The 13821-nt window shown below is 41.8% G+C and overlaps 1 protein-coding gene across 1 annotated transcript; it reads left to right on the forward strand.

The window, feature by feature from the left end:
- The first annotated feature begins 1693 nt into the window (after nt 1–1693).
- Nucleotides 1694–2920, forward strand: LOC132886208 (adenosine receptor A2b-like). The gene is made up of 2 exons (XM_060920782.1): nt 1694–2019; nt 2146–2920. The coding sequence occupies exons 1-2, from the start codon at nt 1694–1696 to the stop codon at nt 2918–2920; spliced, it is 1101 nt and encodes a 366-aa protein (XP_060776765.1).
- The last annotated feature ends 10901 nt before the right edge of the window (nt 2921–13821 follow it).

Here is a 13821-nt window from a genome sequence, read left to right on the forward strand (position 1 = left end):
AGGGGCCTGGTTAGTACTGGGATGGGAGACTGCCTGGGAAGACCGGGTCTTGGCACGGGAACAACTTTTTTAATAAGTCAAAAGCTTCAGGTAATGGAAAAAGACCAGGTTTTGGTGAACTGTGTCCATGATTACACAGCGTCAGATTCTTGGCTGACATGATTGGAAACCCAATGTGGTCTTCTGCTGTTGTAGCCCATCTACCTCAAGGTTTGATGTTTTGTGCATGCCAAGATACTTTTCTGCTCACCGCGGTTGTAAAGAGTGATTATATAAGTTACTATATCCTTCCTGGAAGCTTGACCCAATCTCTATAGACCTGCTATGTGTGAAAATCCCAGGAGGTGAGCAGTTTCTGAAATCCTCAAACCAGCCCATTTGGGGCCAACAACCCAACCATGGTTAACTGGCACAAGCCTGCCTTTGTGCTTCGGCCACATTATCGGCTGATTAGATACTGTAACTGCAGTGGGGAAGCCATGGTCTAATGGTTACAGAAGCAGCTTAGGGACCAAAAGGTTGCTGGTTTGATGCCCTAGACCAGCAGGACTGGCTGAAGTGCCCTTGAGCAAGGCACCTTACCGCAACTGCTCCAGCAAGAGTAGTGGCATACCTTGTGTCTGATTAGCCAAAGAAAAACTAATTATGTGATTATCAGTTCGGGTGGTGCCCAGCCAAAACCAACTAGATAACTGCAGAATGTGCAGGTGTTCCTATTAAAGTCGACAGTGAGTGTATATTAGAAAGAAATGATTTCTTAGGGACAGCACTGTGGTGTAGTGGTTAGGACTGTTGCCTCACAGCAAGAAGGTTCTGGGTTTGAGCCCGGTGGCCAACGGGGGCCTTTCTGTGTGGAGTTTGCATGTTCTCCCCGTGTCTGCGTGGGTTTCCTTCAGGTGCTCTAGTTCCCCCACAGTCCAAAGACATGCAGGTTAGGCTAATTGGCGGCTCTAAATTGATCGTAGGTGTGAATGTGAGTGTGAATGATTGTTTGTCTCAATGTGTCAGCCCTGCAATGACCTGGCAACTTGTCCAGGTCATCTTGCCCATAGTCAGCTGAGATAGGCTCCAGCTTGCCTGTGACTCTGCACACAGGATAAGCAGTTATGGATAATGGATGGATGGATGGATGATTTCCGAGGTTTTCAGAGTTTACACAGAACAGGATGACAAACACACACACACAGACAAACAGTGGCAGTTGTGTTGGTGGAAATACATTGTTAAAGAGAGAGGACAGAGGAGAATGGCCAGATTGGTTTGAGATGACAGGTTCTCTACAGAAACTCAAATAATCACTCTTGGCAACCATGGTGAGCAGAAAAGCATCAAAGAAAGCGCACCATGACTCTCAAACCTTGAACCTTGAGGCAGAAGACTACATTAGGTTCCACTCGTCAGCCAAGAATAGGAGTCGGGTTCACCAAAACTGGATGGCTGAAGTTTTTCCAATCTTTAACTGTCCAGTTGAAGTGAGTGCTTTTCCTTTGCCGTTATAGCTCTCATTTCTCTCCTTAAACAGATGCTTGCACTAATGGTGTAAATCAAGGAGTTTTCCACACTAGTGTTCCTGAGCCAGTAATACTGTATGCTGGAGATTGTGCACTGTATTCTCTGCTTCAAAGACCTGAAATGATTCTCTCCTTTAAAATTCTGAACATTGTTTTGTTTCTATCTTGCTCTCCCAGGCACTATGCATCAGATGTGGCTGTTCTCCATAGCACAATGTGTGCTGTCGGTGTCCGTGATCAGTATGAATGTTAGGCTGTGTATGCATTCAGATTTAGGAAGCCATATAAAGAGCATTTCCTCCTGTCTAAAGCTCTGTTTGGGCTGGGTGGGAATTATCGGGGGTGCCATGGACATTCCAGTCAACATCCTGCTGAACCTGAGGAGCCCTCAGTGCCTGTACATGTGTATGATGCTGGTGTGCTTCCCACTACTGGTCAGACAGTTCACTGTGTGGCTGCTGCTGTTTCTCATTCTCAACACGCACCTACACTGCCGATTAGGACGCAGGTGAGTTGAAGGATTCCTGCAATGGACTGTGCTATCTATATGATCAACTTTCTTGACTGGATTCTGTTCACCTCAGAATATAATCCTGGACTGAATATTTGGTTATATGTCTTAAATGTCTTTCAGGTATGCAGGCTTGGCAACACGTCAGCGGATGCTGTGGCTGGTGCTCCTCAGCTGGCTTTGCTCTGTCGTAACTGCCTTCGCACAGTTCATTGTGTGCAACTCAAAGGACACTTGGGGCACAGCCGGGCTGGGATTCATCTGGCCTAACCAGACGATCCAAAAGCCACACCCTCCAGCTCCATCAGTGATTGGCAAGTACCTTCCTTATGGCGGATTCCTATCCAAGTTCCTGGTGGAAGACCTGAACAACTTCACCTACGCAGAGATTCACAGCAGCCACTGGGGTGTCTGTGCTTATGACACTGTCCTCAGCCCAGCCTTTCTGGTTTATGTCTATGACGTTGCTGTTTTCTTCATTCCCCTACTTATTCTGCTGGGTGTGTATGTTGATTTTAGCTGTGTGATGTCACGACAGGTTGTCATGAGTCTCTCTGAGCTCCAGATGAAAACCTCAGGCTGGTCTCGCTCTCTCGTTTTATCCTTGTGTCTCCTGGTTCTCCTGTGCCTACCCCTACACACTATCCATGCTCTGCATCTCTTTGCCCCCAGCAGCCAGTGGCCTCTTTGGGTAAATTATGTAGCCTACATCCTCTTTCAGACTTATGGTTTGGTTCCTCCAGTCCTTTTCATTTCTTCTCCTCAAAAAGCAATGACAGGAAGTGAATCTCTGGATCTGAAAACAGCCACCTCACAGCTGAAGTCTATTCCCCCAACACATTTGGAGTTCTGTTTACCTGAACCAATGCCAAAAGGCAAAACACGTCTAGGGGTGTGATGCCATGATGTTGGTTTAAAAAAAAAAATCCAAATATTTGTCATTGCTGATTTTAATTACTGGTTTTGCCACAGTGAATAATTATGATTTCCTGTCAGCTAGCTGTAATACTCAAATTAATATTCCCCTGACAACCACCTCAAAGAACAGTAATGGTGCTGTCCTAATCACATGTCTCAGAAGGATTAACTGGCTACATGTACGATAGCCCAGTGATGAAGACTGATCTGAGCATGTTTAATTAAACCAAGAGTCATAATAACATCCAGGATGGGTGGCTGTAATAATTATATTCAAACATAATTGACCTCTGATTTCATTGCTATTTGATGAAGCATGTCTTTCTTGTGTGTAGCCTGAATAAAATGCATAGCTCACCACTAATTGGGTTCTTTTTTATATTGGAAACAGTGCTGACCAAAAAAAAAAAAAAGACCCTGTCTGATATTTATATTGCAGAAAGGTCTTGGCTCCTTTCCCTTTCATTTCACCCACTCACTCTCCATCTCTTTTCTTGGGTGGAAATCTCTGGCCAAGACCCTCTTTCGTCCTGTGAATTTCACATTTCACTGCGTTGTGATGAGTGGCCCTTCTGACTATTGCTTCATCTGTCTCGACTGCTCATCGCACTCTCTTTCTTTCTGAAGCTTTTTCTGTCTCACTGAAGCGCCGGCCACACAAGTCCTTTGCTGCCCTACTGAAAAGTCAGTGATGAGAGAAAAAAGGGAAAGTTTTCCTAGATGGAGAGGCCCATTCGATTGTCCTCTGTACTTGAAAAACCTTTTTGTTCCCTGCTGGCTAGAACAGCTCCCCACCATTCCTACACTACTTCAATCAATCCAGAGGATTTCATCTTAGCCAGGCTTTCTGCATGAATGAGGTCTCTCCAAAGTAAGAAAATCTTATCTTATACATTGTATATAGGCTAATCTTAGCTTATCTTGAATATAACATCATGACTATCTTAGATGATCCTGTCCACTGGATGATATGCTTATAATTATGCTTATGATCTAAACGCTACCGCAGTCTTTTCTTGGATCCAGCTCTAAAATGTTTCAAGGAATGAAAACAATAAGCAGACATTCCCACCAGGAACAAAAACAAGACTGTTCAGAATAAGCAAGATTCAACTTACGATGAGCATTTTCTCTGCAAGCTAGCCAAGTACTGTAGTTAGCGTGTCTGCCTCTCAACCAGGAGATCGTGAGTTCAACTTGCCTATGACCATCATAAAAATGGTACGTATTGCCATCTGGCAAGGCACGCTGAAATACAGGTATGAGTAAGGAGTCAAACTCTCGTGATTACCAGAGAACCAGCCCCCCACTGTAACCCTAGCTATATACAGTTAGGTACATATATATTTGGACACTGACACAAATTTTGTTTTTTTACCTGTTTACTGAAACATATTAAAGTTATAGTTATATAATGGACATGGACATAAAGTCCAGACTTTCAGCTTTCATTTGAGGGTATCCACATTAAAATTGGATGAAGGGTTTAGGAGTTTTAGCTCCTTAACATGTGCCACCCTGTTTTTAAAGGGACCAAAAGTAATTGGACAATTGACTCAAAGGCTATTTCATGGGCAGGTGTGGGAAATTCCTTCATTATGCCATTCTCAATTAAGCAGATAAAAGGCCTGGAGTTGATTTGAGGTGTGGTGCTTGCATTTGGAAGATTTTGCTGTGAAGAAAACATGCGGTCAACGGAGCTCTCCATGCAGGTGAAACAAGCCATCCTTAAGCTGCGAAAACAGAAAAACCCATCCGAGAAATTGGTACAATATTAGGAGTAGCAAAATCTACAGTTTGGTACATCCTGAGAAAGAAAGAAAGCACTGGTGAACTCATCAATGCAAAAAGACCTGGACACTCACAGAAGACAACAGTAGTGGATGATCGCAGAATAATTTCCATGGTGAAGAGAAACCCCTTTACAACAGCCAACCAAGTGAACAACACTCTCCAGGAGGTAGGCGTATCAATATCCAAATCTACCATCAAGAGAAGACTGCATGAAAGTAAATACAGAGGGTTCACTGCACGGTGCAAGCCACTCATAAGCCTCAAGAATAAAAAGGCTAGATTGGACTTTGCTAAAAAACATCTTAAAAAGCCAGCACAGTTCTGGAAGAACATTCTTTGGACAGATGAAACCAAGATCAACCTCTACCAGAATGATGGAAAGAAAAAAGTATGGCAAAGGCGTGGTACAGCTCATGATCCAAAGCATATCACATCATCTGTAAAACACAGCGGAGGCAGTGTGATGGCTTGGGCATGCATGGCTGCCAGTGGCACTGGGTCACTAGTGTTTATTGATGATGTGACACAGGACAGAAGCAGCCGAATGAATTCTGAGGTATTCAGAGACATACTGTGTGCTCAAATCCAGCCAAACTGATTGGTCGGCGTTTCATAATATAGATGGACAATGACCCAAAACATAAAGCCAAAGCAACCCAGGAGTTTATTAAAGCAAAGAAGTGGAATATTCTTGAATGGCCAAGTCAGTCACCTGATCTCAACCCAATTGAGCATGCATTTCACTTGTTAAAGACTAAACTTCAGACAGAAAGGCCCACAAACAAACAGCAACTGAAAACCACTGCAGTAAAGGTCTGGCAGAGCATTAAAAAGGAGGAAACACAGCATCTGGTGATGTCCAAGAGTTCAAGACTTCAGGCAGTCATTGCCAACAAAGGGTTTTCAACCAAGTATTAGAAATGAACATTTTATTTACAGTTATTTAATTTGTCCAATTACTTTTGAGCCCCTGAAATGAAGGGATTGTGTTTTAAAAAAATGCTTTAGTTCCTCACATTTTTATGCAATCATTTTGTTCAACCCACTGAATTAAAGCTGAAAGTCTGAACTTCAACTGCATCTGAATTGTCTCATCTCATCTCATCTCATCTCATCTCATCTCATCTCATTATCTCTAACCACTTTATCCTTCTACAGGGTCTCAGGCAAGCTGGAGCCTATCCCAGCTGACTACGGGCGAAAGGCGGGGTACACCCTGGACAAGTCGCCAGGTCATCACAGGGCTGACACATAGGCACAGACAACCATTCACACTCACATTCACACCTACGGTCAATTTAGAGTCACCAGTTAACCTAACCTGCATGTCTTTGGACTGTGGGGGAAACCGGAGCACCCGGAGGAAACCCACACGGACACGGGGAGAACATGCAAACTCTGCACAGAAAGGCCCTCGCCGGCCACGGGGCTTGAACCCGGACCTTCTTGCTGTGAGGCGACAGAGCTAACCACTACACCACCGTGCCGCCCATCTGAATTGTTTTGTTCACAATTCATTGTGGTAATGTACAGAACCAAAATTAGAAAAATGTTGCCTCTGTCCAAATATTTATGGACCTAACTGTAATAGGCGAGAGGCCACGGGCTATAGAAACGGAGATCGGCAGTGCTCAGTGCACCTCAAGAGACTGGGATGGGAGACTACCTGAGAAGACCAGGTCCTGGCATGGGAGGGACTTTGACTTGACTTGGATAAGCATTTTCTCAACATAAAACTTCATTATGTTAAAAAGTTTACATTAGACAGATAACCAAACCAGCATTTAGCCAGTTAGCATATTGAAGCATTGGTAAAAAATGTAGAATTTTCAATCTAAGCACAAATTGTGTGTGTGTTAATTATATAAACCCTGCATATGTCTTTGTAAAAGAAACACAAAGAACATTATGTTGGGGTTGGAATGCAAAAACATTGGTTCTCTTCAGAGATGGATGTTTTTTTTTTCCCAGTAAAATTGTGTTTCTATTCCATTTCTGAATCATAAATAAAATATTAGTAGCTGTGAGTCCTGGCTGCGTATAGTGGACTTAGGATATCTGACTATTCCATGTTCATCGCATCACCTCAAAGCATTTTAGCTCAATGTTACAGATCAAAATATTTAAAACTTTATAAACTGATGTTATCTAAAACCTGTGCTTTGCCTGTTTTAGGATATAAAACTATAGTGTTGTCAAATCGACCACTAAATCCATGTTGCCTTAGAAGTGAATCACTAAAACAAGTGGGCTTCTGAGATGGGCTGTGCTCTATGCCAGGCCTAAGTAAGATCAGCACATATCTCCCAGGCTTTGTATGCAAGTGTAATTAATAGATCTCATAGCATTAAGTCAAAGTGACTGGACATGTTATAAAACATTTTCCTAACCTTTTGAAGGGCTTCATTAGTTTTAATGAGTAAAACCGATGAAGCCCTTTTGGATAAGTGGTGTAGAGACTTAACAATTAAAAAATGAGTCCATTCGACTGACTCTGCCGACACCAGTAAAGAGCTTTCACCACTCCTACACAAGGCTTCATCAGTTTCATTCAGTACTAACTAATGAAGTGTTTCAAATGGATAGCAAAGCCTTCGCAGGATTATAATACATGCACAGTCACTTTGAACTAACAATAGTAGACATACAAAATAACCTGGGTGCCTTAAAATCTTCTGAGATTCTTCTTCTTAGATCTACTGTGACCTACTGTTTGATTCAAACCTACAACACTGACATGGTGACAACCTGTACCGTCTATAAGATAGCCTGGAAAAATCCAAAGGATATCAATCCCAGATTGTTTTTTTCTTCTTATAACATTATTTGACAGAGTCTTCTTTGAAGGTATTGGAACCGCAAGCCCAATTATTTTGTTTTTGCTGTACACTGAAGATATTTGAGTTTGAGACAGGCTTGTAGTACACGAGTCCAGGACTTGGACTCGAGTCTGACTCATGCCCTAATTTTAAGGACTCATGACTTGACTTGGACTTGAGCACTGAAGACTCAGACTTGGACTAGTGCATTAACTGCATTCGGAGTCATAAATTGGACACAAGGACTCTGATTTTTTCTTTTTTTTTTTTTTGCAACATGCCATAATAATTTGGCATAAGATTTTTATATCTACATTAAATGTTTATACTAATTTTGTGCAAGAGAATGCACATTCACCTGTTTATACGTCATGTTGAGGAAGAAACTAAGGTTAATGGTGCTAAAATGCCTGGAGAGAACGCCCCTTGGATTGTTCGCTTTGCCTATACAGACTTCTCATGCAGTGGGAAAAATTGCACTGCTATGTGTTCCATATGTAGAAGAACTATTGAGGAGATGACAGGGACGACCTCGAACTTCAATCGTCATTTGGTAAGACTCCACCCAGAGAAGTAAGGGACACGCTATGTTCATTGCTCTGTATATAGCAGGGCTTGCTTGCTGACCGATGAACTAGCTAGTGTTAACCCTCTCTCATGTTATTTGCCCTGTTGATAGTGGGTGGGGCTTGCTGAGCGATGAACAAGCTTTTTATCTGTAGCCTATTAACTAAAATGGGGCAGTCAAGCAGTAACGTTAGTCCAACACAGTAGCAGAGATGGTTTCACATAAAGGCAGCAACAGTCACCGTCAAATGGTGCAGTTGGAGTCTTGTTCTCGGACTCGACTCTAAATTTTCTTTAATGACTTGGACTTGAACATTGGGGACTCGAGACTGGACTCAGACTCGAGGTTCAGTGACTCAACTACAACACCAGTTTGAAATCAAAAGATGAATCTGAAACGATATCAGAATTTCAGCTTTCGTTTCCTGATAGATGTGTTAAACAACTTAGAACATGGCTCCTTTTGTTCAAACATACCCATTTTTTTCAAGTTACCAAAAATATTGGAACATGTGACTGACAGGTGGTTTTTTTATGCCCAGGTGTGCCATGTCAGAGTGATTGCTTAAACAATTAATAGCTCTTGGTTTGAGGCCTGGGTTTCACCTGTGAAGACTGCATTTGTTGTTAAAAAGGATAAACCAACATGAAGACCAGAGAGCTGTCTACAGGAGAAAAGCAAGCCATTTTGATGCTGAGAAAAGACAGAAAATAATTACTGCACAAGCACTGAGCATAGCCAGTACAACAATTTGGAATGTCTTGAAAAGAAAGAAATGTCTGGTGTCCTATCAACCAGACACTGAAGAGGTCAGCCAAGGAAAACAGCAGCAGTTGATGACAGAGACATTGTGAGAGCTGGCAAGAAAACCTCCATCACCAACAGTCTCCACAGGGCAGGGTGAAGGTAGCACAATCTACTATTCGAAGAAGACTTCGAGAGCAGAAATATCAAGGCCAGACCACAAGATGCAAACCACAGATCAGCAGTAAGTATCAGAAAACCAGATTGGAGTTTGCAAGGAAATACAGAGATGAGATACAAAAGTTCTTGAACCAAGATTAACCTGTACCAAAGTGATGGAAATGCCAAAGTGTGGAGAAAGAAAGGATCTGTTCATGAACCAAAGCATATAAGCTCACTGGTCAAGCATGGTGAGGTAGTGTCATGGATTGAGCTTGCATGGTTCCTTCTGGAACATTCTCACTAATCTTTATTGATGATGTATGGTAACTCATGATGGTAGCAGCAGAATGAATTCAGAAGTCTACAGAAACAAACAAACAATCTGTCTGCCAATTTACAGAGAAATGCATCCAATCTAATTGAGAGGAACTTCATCATGCGGCAAAACAATGATCCAAAACACACTGCCAACACAAACATATTCCCAGACCTGAAACTATTTGAGCTGCATTCACCTCCTGAAGAGGAGACTGAAGTGCGAAACCCCCCAAAACAAACAACAGCTGAAAGAAGTTGCATTACAAGCCTGGAAAAACATCGCAGCAGTTTGATGTCGTCAGTTGGTTATAGATTTGATGTAATTATTGAAAGCAAGGCATATGCAACCAAATATTTAACAGTTATTCCACGAAATGGAGTTGTACATGAGCTGATAGCCGATGAGGCACTGAGTTGGCTATAAGCCATGCATGACGAGATTGAGTGGAATAACAATTTTATTCTATCCACATTGACTGGATATTGAAAAACAGAGCATTTTTATTGTTATTTGTTGCAAATTCGATAAATAAAAACTTTATACAAAACGTCCAATGAAATCATTTGTGCTTAGAATAGAAACAAACTGGCAAAATGACAGTAGCAATTTGTGAAAAATGCTATAATAATAATAATAATAATAGAAAAATAAAGTTATGTTCTGACCAGGAAATACATTTATTCCATATTTTGTTGCTTTTTTTAAATATATATATATATATATATTTTATTGATTGATTTTTTTGCATTTTGGGGGGTTTTGTTTTCGAGTATAGTTTCTATTTCATCCTCTGTTGGTTGAGCAACATCTCATCTCATCTCATCTCATTATCTCTAGCCGCTTTATCCTATTCTACAGGGTCGCAGGCAAGCTGGAGCCTATCCCAGCTGACTACGGGCGAAAGGCGGGGTACACCCTGGACAAGTCGCCAGGTGGTTGAGCAACATGCTCGGCCATTTTCTTCTTCTTCAGGGTTTTTTTGGCGGTTGGCAAACCAACTTAAAGCTGTATTACCGCCACCAGCTGGGCTGGAGTGTGGAACAGGCGATATGGGGGGGGGAGGAGAGAACTATATTCTTTTAGCTATTTCTCATCTCATCTCATCTCATTATCTCTAGCCGCTTTATCCTGTTCTACAGGGTCGCAGGCAAGCTGGAGCCTATCCCAGCTGACTACGGGCGAAAGGCGGGGTACACCCTGGACGAGTCGCCAGGTCATCACAGGGCTGACACATAGACACAGACAACCATTCACACTCACATTCACACCTACGGTCAATTTAGAGTCACCAGTTAACCTAACCTGCATGTCTTTGGACTGTGGGGGAAACCGGAGCACCCAGAGGAAACCCACGCAGACACGGGGAGAACATGCAAACTCCGCACAGAAAGGCCCTCGCCGGCCACGGGGCTCGAACCCGGACCTTCTTGCTGTGAGTCGACAGCGCTAACCACTACACCACCATGCCACCCTTAGCTATTTCTGTTTCTTTTAAATACTTGATAAAGTGATATATCTGACTTGATGTGCTCCACCATTTTGTTTTTCTCGACTCACAGTATATGAGCTGATATCCTAGTAGTAGAGTAGCTAATCAGAGCGTGTGATTGCTCATATCCAGTGAATGTGTATCAAATAATAAGTGATATTTACTGTCAGACTATGTGTTTCTATACTCGTTCTCGCCTAAAAATTGGGTGGTCTGCCAACAAAGGTTGCCATGTTCTCAGTTTAAAAAAAAAACACATCTAGATGTAAATATTAAGAAATCAAAGCAGAAATTTTCATCTATCATGTCATGTTCATCTTTTGATCTCAAACCCAAATGTCTTCAGTGCATAGAAAAAAACAATAGAACTGCCCTTGCTGTTCTAATACTTTCGGATGCGGACTGTATCTACTTGAAGAAATCATAACTATATTTCACCAAAACAAATTAGAAATGTTTTTATTCACTTTCTAAACTTGCCTAGGCTGTGTGCAACGATCACATTATATAGATAAGAAACCAGTTGAACAAACACTGCTGCAAAAATGGCTGTAGGCTAGAAATAAAGGCAGGTATAAATATACACAGAGTTTTCGCAGTCATATTCAGTTTCTTCCATTTTATTCATTCCAAGTGAAACTAAATGCAAGTGAAATCAATGAATAGCAGACAATCAGTGTGTTGATGTGTCTCAGCAGAACTGGAATCGACTATTTAAATGCAATTGTCTCCCTTTACACATTTGAAATGCTAGAACTTTGTTTGTACTTGAGAGACAGTGGGGTTCAAACGTCTGAGTCCATGAGTGAAAATGCTTTGCTTTGACATTCTTTGTTGAATACAATAGTTTAAAGCTAGATGGCCTTTCGATTTTATAAAATCGGTGAAATTTAATTCCCTCTGAAATTTGGTCATTGTGATATATGTTTATTTCTGTAATATCTCACAAAATATCAGGCCATTCTGTGGCTGGGAAGTTATTTAATTTGAGGGGATTAAAGCAAATAATGTGCATGAAATTACTTGCTTCGCACAGTCAAGCAGACAGAGGAAGTCCACGTGCACATGTGCAGGTTTACAACCCTGATTCCAAAAAAGTTGGGACAAAGTACAAATTGTAAAAAATAAAAACGGAATGCAATGATGTGGAAGTTTCAAAATTCCATATTTTATTCAGAATAGAACATAGATGACATATCAAATGTTTAAACTGAGAAAATGTATCATTTAAAGAGAAAAATTAGGTGATTTTTAAATTTCATGACAACAACACATCTCAAAAAAGTTGGGACAAGGCCATGTTTACCACTGTAAGACATCCCCTTTTCTCTTTACAACAGTCTGTAAATGTCTGGGGACTGAGGAGACAAGTTGCTCAAGTTTAGGGATAGGAATGTTAACCCATTCTTAGGATTCTAGTTGCTCAACTGTCTTAGGTCTTTTTTGTCGTATCTTCCGTTTTATGATGCGCCAAATGTTTTCTCTGGGTGGCCAGTTCAGTACCCGGACCCTTCTTCTACGCAGCCATGATGCTGTAATTGATGCAGTATGTGGTTTGGCATTGTCATGTTGGGAAATGCAAGGTCTTCCCTGAAAGAGACGTCGTCTGGATGGGAGCATATGTTGCTCTAGAACCTGGATATACCTTTCAGTATTGATGGTGTCTTTCCAGATGTGTAAGCTGCCCATGCCACACGCACTAATGCAACCCCATACCATCAGAGATGCAGGCTTCTGAACTGAGCACTGACAACAACTTGGATCGTCCTTCTCCTCTTTAGTCCGAATGACACGGCATCCCTGATTTCCATAAAGAACTTCAAATTTTGATTCGTCTGAACACAGAACAGTTTTCCACTTTGCCACAGTCCATTTTAAATGAGCCTTGGCCCTGAGAAGACGTCTGCGCTTCTGGATCATGTTTAGATACGGCTTCTTCTTTGAACTATAGAGTTTTAGCTGGCAACGGCGGATGGCACGGTGAATTGTGTTCACAGATAATGTTCTCTGGAAATATTCCTGAGCTCATTTTGTGATTTCCAATCCAGAAGCATGCCTGTATGTGATGCAGTGCCGTCTAAGGGCCCAAAGATCACGGGCACCCAGCATGGTTTTCCGGCCTTGACCCTTACGCACAGAGATTCTTCCAGATTCTCTGAATCTTTTGATGATATTATGCACTGTAAATGATATGTTCAAACTCTTTGCAATTTTACACTGTCGAACTCCTTTCTGATATTGCTCCACTATTTGTCGGCGCAGAATTAGGGGGATTGGTGATCCTCTTCCCATCTTTACTTCTGAGAGCCGCTGCCACTCCAAGATGCTCTTTTTATACCCAGTCATGTTAATGACCTATTGCCAATTGACCTAATGAGTTGCAATTTGGTCCTCCAACTGTTCCTTTTTTGTACCTTTAACTTTTCCAGCCTCTTAGGCTACATCCACACGACAACGGCAACGAGATGTTATTTAAAAATATATCGCGTCCAAATGGGCAACAATCAGTAAAATATCAGGTCCATATGGCAACGCAATGCTTGCTGAAAACGATGCAATACACATGCCACACCTCTAGGGGCGCTGTAAGACGGTCCCTTCGGAGACACCAGAACAATAGAAGAAGTAAGGATGCATATTAGCCACAAAGTCAGGAAAATCTGTTTGTAAAATTACATTATAATGACCAAATACAATGAAAAGTATTTTTCCAGTCTCACCTGTGAAAGGTAATCCCATGTGATCTCGTTTGGATGGCAAACCTGTTGGTACAGTTAAACGCAGCTAATCTTTATTCTCCGCTTTGACCTCTCCAAAATGGCGGCGAGGATGACCTATGATTCTATGCGGAAGGCGGTGTCTTTAATGGTCTGGAATAAATTGAATGCTAATTAAATAATGATTAATTTGCTCCTCTACGCCCTTTTTGAGGAATGTATTGTAGGACTTAAAACCACATCTGAAGAGGTGAGATTGCTCTTTTTTT

The sequence above is a fragment of the Neoarius graeffei genome, chromosome 5, assembly GCF_027579695.1.
Source record: "Neoarius graeffei isolate fNeoGra1 chromosome 5, fNeoGra1.pri, whole genome shotgun sequence".
Taxonomy (NCBI): Eukaryota; Metazoa; Chordata; class Actinopteri; order Siluriformes; family Ariidae; genus Neoarius; species Neoarius graeffei.

Bases quoted from the DNA above. Each gene is read 5' to 3' on its own strand.
- LOC132886208 (XM_060920782.1), top strand. From the start codon at position 1,694: ATGCATCAGATGTGGCTGTTCTCCATAGCACAATGTGTGCTGTCGGTG. The intron at 2,020-2,145 runs GTGAGTTGAAGG...AATGTCTTTCAG, and splicing joins CACTGCCGATTAGGACGCAG to GTATGCAGGCTTGGCAACAC.